Source organism: Galendromus occidentalis, unplaced genomic scaffold (genome assembly GCF_000255335.2).
Source record: "Galendromus occidentalis unplaced genomic scaffold, Mocc_1.1 scf7180000077448, whole genome shotgun sequence".
Classification (NCBI taxonomy): Eukaryota; Metazoa; Arthropoda; class Arachnida; order Mesostigmata; family Phytoseiidae; genus Galendromus; species Galendromus occidentalis.
Genome location: NW_003805436.1, coordinates 531,061 through 550,136, shown reverse-complemented (window position 1 = coordinate 550,136; position 19,076 = coordinate 531,061). Strand labels below are relative to the sequence as shown.

The 19,076-nt window shown below is 52.1% G+C and overlaps 1 protein-coding gene across 1 annotated transcript; it reads left to right on the top strand.

The window, feature by feature from the left end:
• Positions 1-11,086: 11,086 nt before the first annotated feature.
• Positions 11,087-18,492, top strand: LOC108864291 (protein PRRC2C-like). The gene is made up of 6 exons (XM_029111539.1): positions 11,087-11,200; positions 13,638-14,916; positions 15,048-15,845; positions 16,175-16,447; positions 16,868-17,419; positions 17,552-18,492. Exons 1-6 carry the CDS (start codon positions 11,087-11,089, stop codon positions 18,124-18,126), a joined length of 3,591 nt encoding a protein of 1,196 aa, XP_028967372.1. The 3' UTR covers positions 18,127-18,492.
• Positions 18,493-19,076: the final 584 nt, after the last annotated feature.

The window sequence follows — 19,076 nt, the reverse complement described above, 5'->3', positions numbered from 1 at the left end:
TATCCTAATTAGGATGGCGCTTCCAAAAGTAAAACTGTAAGAGGCTTAAAAGTTCTTCATTAGCTCCTCCATCGAGGGTGAAGTATCAACGAGTTGATCAAATCGAGACCCTGGCAGGGAATGATTGTTGCGTCCGTCTTCGAGGATCACTGACCCCAGCTCCGAGGCCGGTTGGCTCATCCTCAATTTCGATCCGACACCTTCCCTCATCCGATCGATTGTTTCTGCCAATAATGGTAATGGTATCCTATTATCCATCCATCCATCCTTCCTTCCTATATAGTCTGATACGACTCCAATTAGGCGAAACAGTCTCATATCTATGGAGTATCGGGAGACATTCACATCCGTCGAGCCCTCGAATGTTTCTTGATGAGCTGTTCCACGGAGCACGTCGAGTAGTACATCGAACACGCTTCCTATGAATAACCCGCAGTAGCATACCCGAATCAGCAGGCACAGCCAGTTTCGGAATCGCGGAAATCCAGAGGAGGGTGCAAATGAGGATCATAGCTGCATCATGGTTGAGTGGATGTCCCAGGTGTTAATCAGCGTGGAGTCATAGCTACCTACTATTTCGAGCGGATCATCTTCCTCAGTCGATTTCCCAAGCTGAGCTCCTTCCAAGTAACATTTGTGCTCGGGGAAGCTGCATTACCTGCTGAGACCGAACAAACTCCGGGAACAGGGAGTTTTTCCGGATCCTTGAAATCGGGCGGTTCTGCCGCGAATTTCTAGCCCCTGTCGGGAGCCAGATCCGCGATCTTTTCCTGGTCGCTTCCTGTATTTTCTTTCACCCATCTCGCCGACATCAGGGTCTCTCTTCCAGAAACCTTTTTTCGAGAAGGAATGGATTGCGGAATGGCGAAAAGGCGGGAGATCTGTATTGAGCAATCCAAGCTCATCTAATTTGAACTAGAACTCTCGAAGGAGAGACGTCCGGGCGACCGGTAACCTCCGCTCATTCAGAGAGCGAAGAAGGAAACGATGAAGGGGACAATGATGGCCAGCCTGCTGGAGACCTGGATCAACTTGAGAGGCGTGGCAATCGCCAATTAGAGCAGTGTTCTTCGATTTGGAAATTCGATGAAGGAAGCGGACCCCTTGGAGGGACACTGTCTCGGGAGTTGCAAGCCCGGCGATTTCGGTGACTCGTAGAATAGGATAGATTAATAATTGTTCGTTGCGCTGGTATCTGCGGGGAGATGCCGAATCGGATCTTGAATCATTCATCAAGCAAGCCGGGTTGGAGAGTTCTCGCCAGGCAAACGAGTCTGATGCCGAGACCGAGCCGTTTCGACCTTCGGGACAAGCTGTATCAGACTCGGTGCGCCAACATGATACACGTTTGCCATCGACTCGACATCGAAATTCGAAGTTGCTCGGCGGCTAGGGGAAACGGCGCGGAGTATGATTCCAGCGTGGCACCAGCGAAAACCTCCTACCGAGAAGCCGACTCGATCGCCGGATTTGGTTGGCGGATCGCGAGGTCAATACCGGAATCGCGAACTCCGCAACGTGGAAAGTTTCCTCGGAATTTTCAATGCTACCTCCGTCCGAATCACCGTGAGCGGATGTCCCCATCGTCGAATTCATAATCGAATCAAAGACTAGGTGTCTGTCACTCATTAAACTGGATGTAGGCTTGAAGCAGCGCAGAGCCTGAACAGGCGAAGAGCCTATTCAGCGCACATCGAAAGTTCCGCTCGGTACATGCATGAATCTTGCACAGAAGAGTTTGCTCGAGCATGGCATCGATGCGTCTGCGGCTACGAGAGCAGACTCGTCATGACGGAGCATTAATTGAATTAGACCATGATCCCAGAGGATTCTCTCGCGGGCGGGAGCAGTTTCTCCTTGATGAATCACCGCAAAACTTCTCTCGGAAATCCTCCCCGCACACGGAGCGTTCAGGATTCCAAACTTGAACAGTCGAACTCTGGAGTCGCGTGGCAGTGGGTAAAGGCGAGCAGCTGCAGAGGAATCAATTCCACCTGCTACCCCGATCTGGGAGTTCGCATGTGACCTCATCAGCGCCACTCAGGGCGTGATCCTGTTGACGCACCCGAGAAATGTCAGAGACCACCGCTGCCGCGGAGTGTTTAGCCGGCGCATTGATCGTCGTCCCGGAGTCGTGCCACTCCGTCATTAGAAATTCCCATGAATTCCTTGCGGCGACTCGCCTCATGGCAATTCTGCGGATGGACTCGCTGCAAGTGAAACAAACTAGAAAATTCATTATCCTGTCTAGCCGCTTTCCTATGCGCGACCTGGGATAAACAAACGAGAAAGGAACTGCAACTGGATGGAACCATGGGAAAACTTTCTTCCTTCGTCCCTTCTCCCGTCGGGACGCGATAACCGACAAACTCCATACATTTCTGCACGTCTTCGAGCGCTGACGATTTCGATATCCCTCGGCGAATCCTGCCGGCTATTCTGCGGTGCCGTCATTCTCTTCGTTCTGCATCCTTGCATTGCGCTCCTGCGTAACTCTGGTTCTGTGAACCGGTTCCGCGGAGTATTTATCCTAGTATATCGTGTTTTTGAGTCCTCCCTGAAGGCAGCACTTCAGCAGCCCCGTCAGATGCCGCGTATCGGCGTCAGATTTCTCGAATTCCTAAGTTTGTCCGGCTGAGAGGGGTGAAAGATTCCGGCGAGCTGCTGCTCCGACCTGACGTTGGACCTTGAATCCCGTCGAATACGTCACATTCACACATCATGATCGGAACATAGGGAGTAGCGTATAGAGCAAGACGAGAAATTCTTCGAGGCTTCTGCGGCTATTTCGATTTCGACCATTGGTATTCATGAATCAGCTAAAGGAAGGATGCATACGGCTCATCGCGTCACGTGTTCCTCTCATCCGCCCAGAGAAATCGAGAGGCCACAAACCGCGGAGAATCACGGATTGCGAGCTGCAGGCATCCGAACCTCCTTTTTCGATGGGGCTGCAATCCCCACCGGACTCAACCAGAACAAATAGGGGCCGATATATGTATACCAATGCCCAAAGGTCCGCGCGGCTCGGAACCAGACCCTAGGGATGAGGGCCGTGTTCCAAGGCTGCCTTTGCTATTGAACGAAAACGGTTCTCTCTTTCCCACAATTCGAAGGCGAACTTTAGCCTGCAGAGAACAAACCGAGAAGACATTTCGAACCGATGATTTTATTCCTCATTTCTTGTCTCAATCGAATATTTGAACCTGCGTCCGCGGCCTTTCGATGCTCCCCTCTAGTCTTTATTCGATAAGCCGTAAGCATAAGGTTTAGTCATGGTTACGCGCGGATTGTTCATCAGATTGGCCCCATATCACAGTGAGAGCCTCTCCGACTGGTGTGGGTCGGGAGTCGGGACCCCCACCGAATGGGTCAGTGAGCCTCCATATCTAGCTTCATGGAGCGGAAGCCGAAACGGCGCCTAATCCTCTGTTTCGAGAACCACTCCGAGACGACTGAGTCGCCTCCCACAATGCCGGCTCCCCTGCTCGCGAAACAACAATCGCAGCTTATGGAGCCCGCAGGTAAATTCAAAATGCACGCCTGCTGAGACCGAGGATCATCTGGAAACTTCAAGCTCAGAATTTCGCCACACTTGCACGCACAAGGGTCTGTCGAGTTGACGTTCTCAACGTTCTGAAATCGGGCCCCCGGGCAAAACGACTTCGACGAAATCGTCCGAAGGGCTTTATGTAGGCTTTCGCAAACGCTCTTGCAGATACGTAGAAGGGGGCCGGGGCCAGCGCATGTCGATGGGGAGATGGGGCCGGCATCATAAATATAGCGAGCGCGATGCCCCGGCCACAGTTCTCAAGCGGCCATCCGCTAAGACGAGGAGGACGTAAGTTCGCTCTTGAAACTTTTGCTCTCCCAGTGAGACTTTCGCATAGCAGTGATCGGTGCTACCGCCAATAGGTCCGTCATAGGTCTCTGGCCCCGGGCCGGACTCAGGAATTTCAGCTCCCTCCACCCGCGTAAGTCTGAGGGCATTCGAAAAATTAAAAGAGAATCCCCGAGCGATTTAGATCCGAATTCACCCGGAACGTCTTCCTTGCCACTTGCCCATCGCAGCATTGGAATAAGTTTCGATGCGGTAGTTCCGAAACGATATCTTCAGCACGCGAAGTACTCGAAGCTCACAGTTCCGTAGACTCGCAACGTCTCAATCGAGAAATTGCAGTGCTCCGATTTTCTCTCGAGTCAGAGCGCCGAAAAGTTTCGACTAACAGCTCAAGAATATCCAATGAGTCCTGGTGCCCCTCGGTCGCTCAATTTACTTGGGAGCGTTTGATATTTTCCACGCCAAGTTCTCGGCTCGTTGACTCTTTTCCGTCCAAGTTCCGATCCTCTGGAATTCGGAACACGTACTGTTCCGTTTTAGCCACCGATTCATCGAAGTGACGGCCGGACTGAGTGATTGAAGAACTTGGTGGAGTCGGCATGGCGGCGCCGAGGAGACTAGTGACCGATTCGCCTTGAACGAGTCGAACCCGTCGGAAAGGTTGAGAGAAAAAAAGCATCCGATAAGAGATCGGAATCACCGATGATCGGTCCCAGAATATTCTTGTACCGAGGGGAAATTGCTTGGTGGATGAAAGGTTCGGAGTATAGCTTCCAGAATCTCGGGATGTAATAGTTTCCTAGAAGTCTTCGTCCGAAATCTCGTGTGGTCGGAGCAGGCCCTGGGAGTCCGACGTCACGTTGGGCTCGATATTGGATGAGCCCTCGCATAAGGAAGGATTCGATTAGAAGTTTGCTCATCATGAGGGCGGACCGGAACGAATAGTCACACGATCGACAGTCGGAGTTGAACAACCTCATCAACTCCTCAGGAACCAGCCGTTGACATCACTGCAATGATTTCTATCGAACGACGTGGGGTCCACTTCGCCGGTCAGATGTCGCTTGTTCTCGCTGTATTCGTGCTCGGCCTCGTGAGCTCGCCGGCAGCGAGCTCAGCCCTTCCAGTGACGTACAGGGACGTCGTCGTACAACAGACACCGATCCGCGTACTCAGATGTCCCATGTGTGAAAATAGTGCACTCATACTCGCTGAGCAGGATATCATCAAGTGAGTAAAATTCATCATTCCCCCATCCGGTCACGATGTCATCGAAAAGTGCAGCGAATCGGAGCATTTCTGGAAGTCCTTCTCCCGAGACCTTTGATGAGAAAACCACAAATCACTTGCCCAGATTCGGACGCCAAAGTTCTAGCATAGCTCACAATTATTGATCGATCTACATATATTACATCCATCGCGCGCTCAAATTCAGGTCGAAGAAGAGCGGATACTCTGATCAGCGTATTGCTGAACTCGAGGGCATGCTCATGAACAATCGGTAAGGTCCCAAAACTAGTCTTCTGAGCTAGGTGATACGATTCTGGAAGAATATGAGCGTTTACGGCGGAGATTCAGCGAAATGTCGGTGTCAGAGTGACCTCGACCCCTCATTTCGCTGAACTTGAATGATTATAGCCCATGGTGAAAACTTATTTATTGGTAGGGGTGAGTAATGAGGTGAGTAGTTGAAGAAAAGAAAGCGGCGCCCATACGAAAGCTAACTCGATCTCTCGATCTCTCCGAGCAGAGTGAGGAAAAGTGGATATTCGGATCAACGACTCGCCGAGATGGAAGCTATGCTCCTAAACGGGAACAAGTGAGTTGGACGTAGACGAAGCCGTCGGATGAACCCTAGGCGTTGGAGAGCAGCGGGCGGAACTGCTAAATTTTCGGAGCAAGCACCTTAATTTCATCAAAACTCGATCAGAGGGAGAACAGTATTCGGGAGCCCAAACAAAGAACTTCTCTGTCCGCGGTGTCGTCAGACGTCGCGTGAACTTTCCGAAAGTGGGATTATTATCATAATTTCATTAATCACCGCCATGCGACTCCAGTTGTCCTCTGTTTCTCTGCCGCTTTCCTTCGAAACTCGAATCCGACAAAATCTTCAGTGGCTGAAGCTCTCCGAGACGTGTTTTTAGCTCGATCAAAAGTTTTGATTGCATTCTTATCATGCCGGAAGACGTGACATGATCGCGGATCACTGTCTCGCTTGGGAAGACGGCCCCTTGAGCTCGCTCGATACTCAATCGAGTTCAATGCTCTCTCGAGGCAAGGCTCAGATACTCGTGAGATGTAGGCTGTGGGTCGCCAGGTGACTGATCGAGCGCCGCTTCTTATCGTTTCGGACCGCCATCGAGTCGGATCTGAATTCCGATGTCGGCTCTCTCACGGCGGGTGCTGATTCTGCGCGGAAAAATCCCGTCTCGGACAGTTCGGAGAATATTCATTTCTCAATAAATGCTTCCCCGCAGGATGCGTCGCAGTGGATTCTCGGACCAGCGCATCGCGGAGATGGAGGCCATGCTGATGAATTCGATGAAGCGTCCTGCACAGCGAGCCCTCACAGGAGACCAGTCGAGGTAAACTCTGTCGGTCCGACAAGGATTCCATTTTGCGCCAATTTAACGATGAGTTCCGCGCTTCGTGTCTTCTCAAGTGGCCGGCTACTTATGACTTTTAACCACAGATCATCCATTCCTCACTCTACGATTCAATGATTTGTCCGATCAGTCAGTAAATCAATCAATCAAACGACCAAGCACTGATTGGTTGGTTAGTCGATTGATCGATCGATCGATCACCCAAGCGATCAATCAATGGATCGAAACCCAACCTGCAGAGGGAAAACTACTTTCCGCTTGTAGACCAGTAGAACGTTCGCCCGCTTAGCCTTCAGCATCTCTCATAGGAGAAATTGAGCGAAAAAAAAGACAGCTTACGGGAACTGAAGATCAGTCGTTGCGATCCGTTAAACGTCCATTCGCAGACTTTTTCCCTCTATTTTTCCCTGTTGTTGTCGTTGTCCCCAGGAGGGAAGAAACCAGAGTTAGGTAGAGTATGAGGTTCGGCATGTTCCTCAAAAATTTGGTTTGAATGAGCCGTCTATCTTTTAGGAGTCCAAGTTTTTGATTTCGAGTTATCGAGAACCGACCAGACTGAAATGCCAACCGGACGGAGAAAGTGTTGAGAGAGGAGAACAGAGAAGAGATTAAACACACACACAAACAGATAAGCATTCCGACAACGAAAAGCTCGTTCTTTATTGGGGCACGGCAGTATTTTCCTGAAGCTCCCGATAAACTGGTCCGAGTCCATCCCCTGCTTGAGAACAATTCTCACGAATAGTGTGAAAGCAGAAGAAGTCCGAAACCCGAGACGAGCGGAATCATTCTACTCACGCTGAGAGAATTGATAGGAACTCCGTGCCCTCAACCCCCGATCCATACTCTGACTCATAAGATCTACGATAGAATTCGTCCGATAGCGCGGGGATCATTCGAAGGGTTCGTGCAACCGTCTACTCTTCGAAGGAGCGTATACTATTCAATATTACAGAAAAGCATAGATAAGGATGATGGAAATATATGCTGCGGACGAAGCAAAGAATGGTCTTCACCCAGATATAATAAAACTTCGGCGATAATCTCTCTTTCGCCCGAGTGCATGGGACTCTCTTGGTCTTCCTTCTTTTCTCCTTTGTCGCCCTCCCCGACTCTTGGATCACTTGATCTGTCTCTTCCCTTCTTGGACTCGAGTTCTTCCCTTCTGGAACTCGAGCTCTTCCCTCTTAGGCCTCGAGCTCCCCCTTCGAATCTCATCTTGTAGAATGAGCTTGGGTCGTCGGAAACTACCCCCGATCGAGAAGTGTCCTCATCAGAACCATCCTTGAAATCGGCAGCATTATTGTCCCGCGACTGATCATAAGCTCTCTCCTTAAAGCGAACCGCTGCAGTATCCGTCTGGGAAGGTCCTCGGTCATTCGGGAACTCCCATAGAGCTCCTCTGAGATCTAGCCGAAGACAGACGCACACTTGCTTGGTGAACGAATTCTGAGACTCCTGAATATCCAGGGGAATGAAAACCTGTAGGGTCGAGGCTATATTTTAGCTTGGAGGTAGCTCGGCGAACAACTCCCAAGTTCACTCCTCTTGGGAAATATGATCCGCGATCTAATTCCCCACAGCAGGGCTGGGGTTTTCCATGGCTGCTCTTGATCGTCCGCCTCGACCCCTTCTAATATTTCGCGCGACTCGGCTAGTTCGGAATGTTCAGGAATGCTGAAAATGGAGGAAAAAAATCACCCTCATTCGGGCCGGACTGACCGAGCACATGAGCAGGGAGAGCGAATGCTCGAATGGACGAACATTCCGTGACCTTCGCTCGGGTCAGAATGACTTTCTCACACCTCACTAAACCCCTGCTGACCTTCACTCGCATCTGGGATCTATCTCTCTCCTGTAATCTGTATCTGCTTCCGCCTTCTCCGAAAAGTAAGTTTCTTCTTCAGTTCAGAATTCAGAATCGCTGCACCGGGCTATCTGTCCTCCCTTCATCCGTTGCTCCACTCTAGCGGGGCGCACTAACCAGCCAACAGACTTAGGTTGTGCTTTGGACTCAGAATCCGAATTGAATTTTGCCAGCGCTAAAACCCCGAGTGATTTATCTGTTGGGATTGTTTTCAGTCGTTACTACCTAACTCCTGCCCATCGAGGACCGTCTCAGTCAGACCATGTTCTCACGTTCCAGCCTCATCTGAAAAGAAGCGGTTTCAGCGATCAGCGGATGATGGAAATGGAAACCATGGTTTTAACTCAGGTACCTTCATCAGCCTATTTTGTGGAGCGCAGCAGGATGTCGAAATCGATTTGCGCATCGTGCAGACGGAAGTCGATTTCGGATGAATTGGATAGAGTCGCAACGATGAAAAACCGAGAATTTCTCATGACTAACCAATGCTTGTGGGGAGGGGCGAGAACCCTCAAGTTCGCTGGGAGTGCCGGAATCTCTTCGTAATCCGACGTTTTCATAAAATGTATCCGCTGCAGGTTCGTCATATCAGGGCTGCTCCACCGAGCGTCTAAGGAAGCCTCTATCCCTCGCCGATGTCGCCGATTCTCCGAATCCAAGAGCTTCTGCGATTAGCGACGGGAAACTACGCGCATGCTCCACTCTATCATCGCAATTCCAATCTGCTGCCGTGTGCTTGTGATTATTCGTGAAGGACCCGCTGTTTCTCGACGAAGCCGCGACTCACTTAAACCATCGATTCTGCCGGTTTCTTAGCGCCCCGGCTACCGTCGAGTGAGCATTTCATTCCTCGACGCCATCCCTCAGTATTCCCGCGATGAGCCATTTACCGAAATAAATCCCAGACTGATGCTCGTTGAAGCTTCGAGGGATCACCAAGAAATCCGCGGCTCCGTCTTGGTCATTCCGAATCGCGATCGCCGAGGATTATTTTCTCTGCCAGTTCACTATGTCGCCTAGATGAGAGTACGCGTCGTTCAACAATCGTGCATCTTGATACTGTAATCACTGATCTCCTCGGCTCTCTGGAAGCTGACTCGAAATCAGATTCGTGTCACTCTGATCCAATAAAACTCCGGATATCATGAGGAAGTGCGGTTTGAAGCGTAATAATAGGTACTGAATAATGGTTACCGTAGTCCTGACTGGAGAGCCCGTCAAGTTTCGAACCCTTCCGTAGGGTATCCCTCAGGAAGAGCATGTCCCGAATACATGGAGTGGTGAAGACCAGAGCCTACGCTGTAAAAAAACCTGGGTCGGAGGCTGTCTTGGGGAAACAATCGGCAGCTCAATTTCAGATATGCAGCCTATTCGACGACTTCTGATTCGTCGCGAGGAATTTCGACCGCTCTACAGTTCTCGTAAGGGTTCAGGATATGCCCATCCATCGGCACATGCCCCCCAATCAGAACATAAACATCCAAACGAAAAGCTCCCGATTCGATGGAATCTCCTTCGAGAGCTTGATTGAATCGGAGTTCTACTACTGTATTCCGATTCTGCAGCACCGCGGCGAAACGCTACCTGCGTATGCGTTGAGACAGGCGTGTTCCGGCAACTTGCAGAATCGGAATGCAGAATACTGAGGGGCTGTAGACAATGTTGAATCCCGCTGACATTCCCGTAAGTGATCCGGGCGATGAGTTCCCACCGTGGTTGCTGAACTGGAAGACCGACGAGCAGCTTTGCGACGAGGTCCATTTCAGAAAACCGCAAGCTGGACGAACCACCCTCGCGCGGAAGTTTCTTTATTGAAACTGAGAAAATTAGTCGATGAACTACTGAGCGATCCATCGTAACTTCTCTTGCGGCGCTCGAAAGAGTATCCCGGCAATTGTTTCGACATTTCCAGACAGCCATGAGGCTTGAGCGCTGAGTCTGATTCGCGACCGGCTAAGACGGAGGAGAGCGGTCGAAGGAAGTAATTCGCAATGACTGAATCGTCCTCAGCAATTCTATAGAGCTTCTGAGGAACTCCAATCGCGGCCATGGGTGCGAATTTCATGCAGTCGACCCGGGCGGGATCGCCAGAGCGTTCAATTGCGCGTGTCGACTCTGCTTGACTCCGAGCGATTTTGCCACGAAGAATACGCCTGATCATTAGATCTCCTCGCTCCACGCTCCTCTCCGGAGCAAGTTATCAGAAACAAGCCAAAAAATAACGTGACGAATGATCGTATCCTATCCTCGTTTGACGCAAGTGTGACCTGACTCCATGACGCAGACCCCAGAGAAATTCTCATGGCCTGAGGAATCTCCGTGGCTGATTCGTGAGAATCGATTTTTCGATAGAATTCGTACACTCCGGCATTCCTAATAATTTTTTAACGCGGCGCCTCGGGTTTCAAGCTCCTAAGAAAGGAGACTCGGCTGTAATCCCGAGTGCTGGGATCGGAGATCCGAGGAGAACGAAATGTGAATTGTACGAATCTATTCGACATCTGGGGGCATCTCTCTGGTTCCTGCGAGACTATCAAGCCCAAATTGAAAGAAAGCTTGGTAGAGCAGCTGCTTGCGGAGGGCGAGAACTATGTTTTGCAGCCCCAGGCGCAGGCAATAATCAGACCTTCCGGACTCGCGATCAGCACATGGGAGGATCACAAGCGATGATCAGACATTGAGGTCGCTTCTAGGAACCCCATCCGCAGAATTCTTAGAAACAGACCACTTCGCGCGGTTACGAAGTACGATTCCGAAATTCCGATCTCTGAGATGTGGGGTGCGAAGAGAGTCCAGGACTACGAGGGCAAGGATGTGATCGAGGACTCGCCACCTAGTTCTCGCTTTCCCAAACTTGAAAAGCAAACCCCCGCATCCGAAGCGACTGTGAGCGTATATGAAGACTCGGACATCTCAGTCGACGACGTTTCAGTTGATCTTTCGCGGTCATCTAGTCATAGAGTGATATCATCTGCTACTCAGCTATTCAGGTTAGTGATCGAGCTTGGCTCACGGTGGAGCTTCGGAGAAGTCGAGGACAAGAGTGCAGAAGGAGTTGAGTGTGAGCCCGTAGAGGCGGGGCAGTCGATGGATAACCACCTGGCCCGGGAACGAATCGAGAAAGAGAGGAGTCTGGAAACACAGACAGATTGGTCGGAAATCAGGAGGAGAAATGACAGGGCGAGGAGCAAGCGGAGGGATCAGTCGCCGAGTACCGCAACTTAGAAATCGGGAAACGATTTAGAAACCAGCATCAATCCCCGAGTATGTTAGACCAATGCTACCCGAATTTCGCTGGCCCGTCTACCCCCTATGAGCCTTTAGCGTGACATCCGTGAACCTTCGTGGCCCCTTCCACAGTATCCGATGGACGTCGGGATCGGTTTGGCTCTCGGTAAGGGGGAGGGCGTTTGGCTCACTTCGGAAAGTACTGGTATCGTACGAAGGAGGGAGCATGGACATCGCTGCGCTGATCTGCGTCGGAATATCGTTCTCCAGCGAGCTCCCAGTCATCAGCGAGAATTAGCGGGGACTCGCGATTCCGCGCCTCCAGGGTTGCGCTTCGCGGTATTTCGCCGAAGGAGCTCTTTGAGGGACCGCGATTTCATATTTCCAGCGGAGCGATTTTCCGCCGCGGGAATTAGGGAAATTCTCGATTTGGGTCTTGGCTTGTTCGCGCTGGGGGCGCTGCCGTCGCCCCGCTCCTCTAGCAGACGAATATCTCGCTCCGCCATCTTGCTCCGCGGTCAAATGACGAAGAAGCCGCACCACAGGCTCTGAAGCGACACACAACCGCTCGCTGTGTTGGTGGTGTGTGTGGTGTGTTTGGGCCGTCGTCGATGGTGTGGTTTGTGTTGTGTCTCTCCTCTCGGCGACGACGACTACTGACTAAGATGGCAGCGATCGACAACGTCGCCGTGGAGTGCTAGAGTTCAGACGAGTTGGGCCCTGACGCTAAATTGTCAAAAGTAAAGTATGCGCATCGCTGGCTCCTCGTGATTATCGGTTTCGGAGTGCGTGTGCGTGTGTTTCGGGTTCTCGGTCATTCGCTTCAAGAGCCGCTGCTCCAAGAGTGAGCAACTGGCCGGGAGAAAAGGAACACGCAGTAAAGCTATAGGTTTCTGGCGGTATTGAATAACCGCGAAATCGATCTGCGACCGAAAACAAGGCAACTGAGGCCTCTGTGAATCTCTCCTCGGCTAGCTCTCTGTCTACCCACACACGACCGTCTGAAGTTCTACGAAAAACGATCTTCAGAGGATACTGTCCACACAACAGAATCCATTATGAGCTTCTTTACAAAAATGTCCTCCTTCGTCCGCAAGGTACAGCTTACCCATCCTGCACGTCTCCGGCTCTATATACAACTCTCTTCCGATCTGATCCTAACGCTACTCTGCCATGCTTCAAATGCACGTTTGTCCGCTCGTTCTGAATATACCGCCGCACCCTATGCTTTTGACGACTATTAACCTCTGTCGGAGTGCATTTTCTCCGATGCATGTTGATGTCGCTCAATTCCTTTAGATTGCTTCGTTCCCCGAGATCATAGCGGAAAACTCGTCGGGAAGCGCATCCCCACCCCGGCGAACCCGGCTTTCGTACACCAGGCCATGTTTGGTGTCGGCGGTGATCACGTTGGCGATGGTCCCGGTCCATTCGGCTCCTGATAGTTGTGCTGTGGAATTCCGTTCTCCAGTTACTCGCCGAGAACCTGATTCTCTTTCGAATTACGTAGTCCGGCGACTGGGGCCATGTGCATCGAACACTAGTTTTTTCGACTCTGAATTCGTCCCCATCCAGATGGGGCGAATTCCGAGTGTCATCGAACAGTGTTGACCGTCTTCTAGATTTAATGAGTCCAGTCTCACTCATTCGATCATTCGGCGGTCGCCGTTTATTCTCGCGGCACATTCCTTGGGTAAACTCGATGCAGTATCCAATAATATCGAGCAGAGCAGTCGTCTGCAAGGCTCAAGTTCCTGCTCTACGCTTGTTTCTGTGCCATCCTTTTTGTAATTGTCGACTGTATTCCCCGGCATGTTAGTGTTGGATTTTGTTTGACCTCTCCGCCCTCCTGATCAAATGTGTGCATTCCTGGTGTCGATTTGGAGAGTAGATGCACAAGCTTTCCATCGCTCACAATATATCGTTGTGAACAGCACATTCAGGCGCGACATGATTTCTCTTTCAATCGGATTGCTAGCCAATAATCTCTCTGATTTCGAATCGCCGCTTTCCATTGATGATTATCGTATCTTTCCACTGCCTGACTTAGTCTCGGTGTCATCATGCATCCATCTGAGTTTCGATCGTTTTACAGACGCCCGCGGCGGACACCACGGAGAAGAAAGACGAACCGAAACCCAACCTCGTTCGGGCGGAACTCGAGAAACCTACCCCTACCGAAGCTCCGAAAAGCGAGGCTCAAGAGAGTGATACACCCTCGGAAATATCATCCTCCGAGTCTTCACCTTCGAGAAGCGCTTCCATAGAATCAAGCGAGAAGGATTCCGACATGGCGGATAAGTCACCCGAGACGCTCGCGGCCGCAACGCCTGTCGGTGTCGCGAAGCCTGAAAGCGATTCCCCGGATGCAAATCAAGATCCGAAGGCTCCGCTGAACGAGGGAGGTTCGTCAGAACGTCTGGTCCCAGATCCCACGCCGTCGTCTTCACGGGAAGAAGGAGTTCAAGAGAAGCCCTCGTCATCGGCTCCTGCTAGTCCCAGTCAGGAACAGAGGAGCACAGGAGAAGATGTCGTGGTCGAGAGTGAAAAAGAATCACCGGCGGCTTCGACTCCGATCGTCGAGAAGGCGACTGAAGAGGAGAAATCCGCGGAAACCGCAGAAGCTTCTCCCTCGACAGCCGAAGCACCGGGATCTTCAGCATCAGCGGCGAGGAGTCCGACCGAGCATGTCGGAAATGCTCCCTCTGACCTTCCCGCGGAGACTCCCGTCGACGACAAAGCACCCGTGGAAGAAGAGGAAAAACCCGCACTTGCACTAGATGGAACACCCGCACTCGCAGCTGATCACGCCGACGTAGTTTCCGGAGGTTCTCCGGATCACGGAGCCAGTGATCCATCTGCGCAACTCCCGGTCGAGCCGACAGCAGCTGTCGAACATGACGAGATCGCCGTCGAAAGTTCTGTCGAACCGACCGCAGCTGCCCCGTCAGAGACCCCTCTGGAGGCAGAAGCCGCTGCTGGGCCATCGCAATCTGAGGACTCCGTTGCACAATCTTCCGGAGTCGAAGCGCCCTGCTCGGAAGAAACCGTCAAGGATTCGACCGTGGAGGCTGCGTCGGCCCTGCCAGAGACGCAAGAACGATCGTCAGGACCTGCTGCCGCGACACCAGCTCCGGCGGCTGCAGGAACTCTGGAGGGGGCTGCAGAATCTCCGGAAGAGGCTGGTGCCGCGCAGGCCGAAGTCCAAGAGAAACCGAGCGCAGAGGATTCCGGAATCCAAGAGGCAGATTCCCATTTGCTCGACGAAGACAGTCAAGACCCTCTGCAGGAAACTCGGGCAGCCGGGGATTCGTCGCTTAGTGAAACACAAGCGAGGAACGTCGATGGAGTTGCCGTCGAACGGCCAGGCGATGGTGAGTTTTCCAGAAGAGATCGAATGGAATGAATGAAAATATTCCCCCCTCGATCGATGAGTCGACTGCTTCGCCCCGCTCAATTTGTTCCGGGAAGAGTTCCATTAACGGCATAATTTTTTCTGATTCAGCAGAAGAGGATTGGTCGGACGAAGAGGAAGAAGATGAGGGAGCCTCGTCTTTCGATAGGGAGCATGGAGCTCCCCTGTCGAAAAAAGGCGAGGCCGTCTCGGACGAAGACGCTAACCTAGACTTCGATGAGGACAAGAGTAATCCACAATATATCCCGAAGAAGGGTGCTTTCTACGAGCATGATGACCGTCGCGGAACAGACGACGAAGACGAAGCTGCTGAAGAAGAGGCCAACAAGGACAAGGAGACCGAGGAGTCAGAAGCGGCTGGCGGCTCCAAGGACAGTCCTGAACACCGTCGTGCCCAGCGAGTTCTCCAAAGCGAAACGAAGGACCGCTGGGACCACGACATGTTCGACCCGAACGAACAAGGCCCTAAAAGTAGCGACGAACTCGTCCAACAGTACGGCTACGACATTCGCGACGAGTCATCAGCACCGCGAGCTGCTAGGCGGCGTAGGTACGGCCGTGGTCCCAATAAGTACACACGAGATTGGCAGGACGAGAAGGCATACCACGGTAAGACCCACAACGCCCAGGAGCGCCGAGAAAAAGAATTCCACCCGCGAAGGGATGATTTCCCTTGTTTGCCGTCGGCACAAAGACCGCGCGACCAGCAAAACCTCAAAGAGTCGAAGGAGCATCAACAGCCGAGAGACGACAGACCGGAACAGCACCCGAGAGAAAATCGCCGACAAAGCGACCGCGGCGAACGTCCGGAGAGGAGTGAAAGACCGGAGACTAAAGACCCACGTCGCTCAGACCAGGGCCGGGACAACGTTCGGAAGGATAGAAGAGGTGAGACTGGACACATTCTCGAAATCCCTTGATCGACGTCGATCTCTCACGAACTAACTTTAATTCTCGAGGAATCGATGTTTCAAAAATTCTGACGGGAAATACGTAGTTGTCTCCTCCCTGAACGATTTCTCTCTCTCTCTCTTCCTCTTCGATAACTGCCGATACTGACTAATTGTTGCCGTGGGGTACTAACAACATCCACCTTTGCGCTATTCGTCTGCTCGCGGACGCAGCTGACGTTACGGGACCGAGTTATCTAATCACGACTCATCCGTCTGCTTGGAATCACCCGAATCCTCAGCCTCTTCTGCCCGCACCTCACCCAGCTCAGAACTTCGGCGCCGGGCCAGCTCCGCCTCCGCGTAACGATAACCCACGCTTCGATAACGCTCTCCGGGGGGGTGCTGGCCCGCCCAGAAGAGACTTCGTGCCAGAAGTCGACACTGGGCGTCGAGGTGCAGGGCACGAGAAATGGCGGATGGAGGCGACCGAGAACAGAGATCCCGGACGCAGACTGATTGGCTGCGGCGAGCGAGAACTCCGCTGGCGCAGAGAAGGTTCGGGTCGTTTCGGCGACCATCGGGGATCTGGAGGTTACGGTATGTGCCTCAATGCACTGGCCATTTCCTCGATCACCGTTTCCGCATGCTTGCGATGCGCATGGGGACCGCTCTGCATCTGATGAGCTCCTCGGTCTTGCGCTACGGAAACGTAGTCACGAATTTGTTCGAGGTCGAGCGTAGCCGCTAGCTCTGAGTGCACCATGCTGCCGTCGAGTTTCTTTCAACGCTTTTTGCGCTAGTCCCTATTCATTTGAGCTCTCCCTCCATAAAAGGGCACAAAGTTCTCGAGCGTCCGCACGCGACCACCGTCCGCATGCGAAATACGCGCCTCTGAGCACAAAATTTATTTTCTTTTTCATTCCCTCGTTCGTTTTTCTGTTCATCTCCTGTGACCGCTTGTTTACTTCCCGGATTCCCCTCTCCCAACGAACGGGAACTAATCTGCTCGTTCTTCAGATTTGCGCAACAAGCTCGAAGCGAACCGTCACGAAAACCCGCGCTTCGACAATAGGAAGCCCCCACGGAACGATGGCTGGACAGGAGGCGACAACGGTGGACACCGAGATCACGGCCACAGAGATAATGGCGGCGGCGGACGTCCAAGAGGAGCTGATCACCGCGATTTCCGAGATAACGGCCATCGGGAAAACTTCCACAGAGAGAACTCCCACCGCGAGAATTGGAGGGACAATCGTGAACGAGACAATCGAGATAATTCCTATCGAGATAATCGCGATTCCGGAAGAGATCCCCGCGACTCTGGTAGAGGGGATGTCCGAGAGTCTGGGAGGAACGATTCCCGAGACGCTGGACGGGGAGACGTTCGCGAAGGAGGGCGGGACAACCGCGACGGTGGCCGAGAGATCATCATGCGGCAGGACCGCAAGATCGGTTCAGGGAGGACGCAAGAGCCTCGCAACAGCAGGAAGCCCGTCGAGCCCAGAAACGGGGAATTCGTAGAGCAGCGGCGTCCGTCCGACGAGAAGAGACAGCACGCTCCCCAGCAGAGTAAGTCGCGAAGGGTCTTTTATTCGATGATCAATGGATTAACAAATTACGGATTTCTTCGGTGATCACGGGAAATTTTCGTTGCCTCTCCGATCGAGCCGAGTGCTAAGGTCACCCCTTCCCTCCTTCCAGATGGGAACACCGTCGAAAGCAAACGGTATACTCAGCAGCGGGCTGCGGCCAGGGGAGAGGCGGCCCAAGGCGCCGTTCCTCCAGCCCAAGCTCAACCAAATGCACCTCAAGGAGCGCAACCGCAGCCAGCGGGCCATCATGCGCTGCCGGCACCTCCTCGGCAATCGCACGCTCCGCAACAAGCAATACCACAGGCGCACGTATCTCAACAGCAGGCTTATTACGAGCTCCCACCCGCTCCGGCGCCCTATTTCGTTCCGCAGTTCGACGGGGCTGCGGGGCCGCCCCAGAACTTCATCCAGCCCAACCCGTTCATGAATCACCCCACGGCGTATATCGCTCCCCCGGCCCCAGCGGCGCACCCCTACATGATAAGTCCCGAGGGACCCGTGGCCGAGGTGTACGCACCCGCGCCCGGGAACAACGGGGCTCCCGGAGGGATCACGTACTATTCTGCTACTCAGCAGATGTACATGCCCCATCAACAGCAATCGCAGCCCCGTAGGAAGGCCGCGATTCCTATCAAACCGCCTCCAGAGGCGAAACATCAGCAAGTCGAACCGCTCGAGACTTGAATTAGGTAGCAATAGCTTGTACTATAAGGGTCATTTCAGCGACCTCTAGTCTTCCAACTGGGAAGGGCTTCCGGGAGCGATTCTCAGCTGGAAGTGGATACAACACGACTTTTTGATACAACACGAGATAGTCGTGCATATTTAATGTGGTTAGACGTCAGTAGGAGCTAGGAGATCAAGTCGCTTCAGGTCACAAAGACAGTTTTTAACATAATTCATAGTATAAATGATCTTCAGCTTGCACACCATCAGAACACATCTTTCCACGGGACTCCCAGCCCGTTCTTCGCAAATCTTTCCATCCGATTTCGTGCAGCCTCATCTCCTACTTTCTTCTATCCATTCTTCACCAGTTCATGAATCCATCATTTTGTGTAATAATTTCTTAAGTTAGTTAGTCTGATACTGGTGCTATTCTTTTTTTGTGGTTGCGAGGGAGGGTATCCCTTCGATGCCTATCAAACTTCACATTTTCTTTTCTTATGTTTTTTTTTTCGTGTTCGCTCTCTCTTTGTGGACGATGGGACCTTCCTGCAACCGATTCAGTTTCCTAGCTGTTATGAATGATTTCCTCTTCATTAGAAATAAATTTTTCTGTTTTGCAATATCCAGTGTTTCTGATTTCTTGCGAGCTTAGATTCGCGGTGGACTAGCGCTTCTGCCCTCAAGCCGAGGGAGAGCATTCAGTTCTCGCTCTCATAGAACATTCTCACATTCTCACATGGGCCCGAACTTGAGCTGAGAGCTCTATACTACGTTAAGATCACGCCGCAAGATTTAGTCCTTTGATACATACACACATATATTTATATACACATGCGATATATCCGATACCCGTACGAATTGACATTTCTCCATCGAATGTACCATACTGAACGTTCATAATGCTCCATCGCCTGTGTGAGTGCGGTAATGAGTCGACGACTACACCTGATCATGGTCTCGAGTTT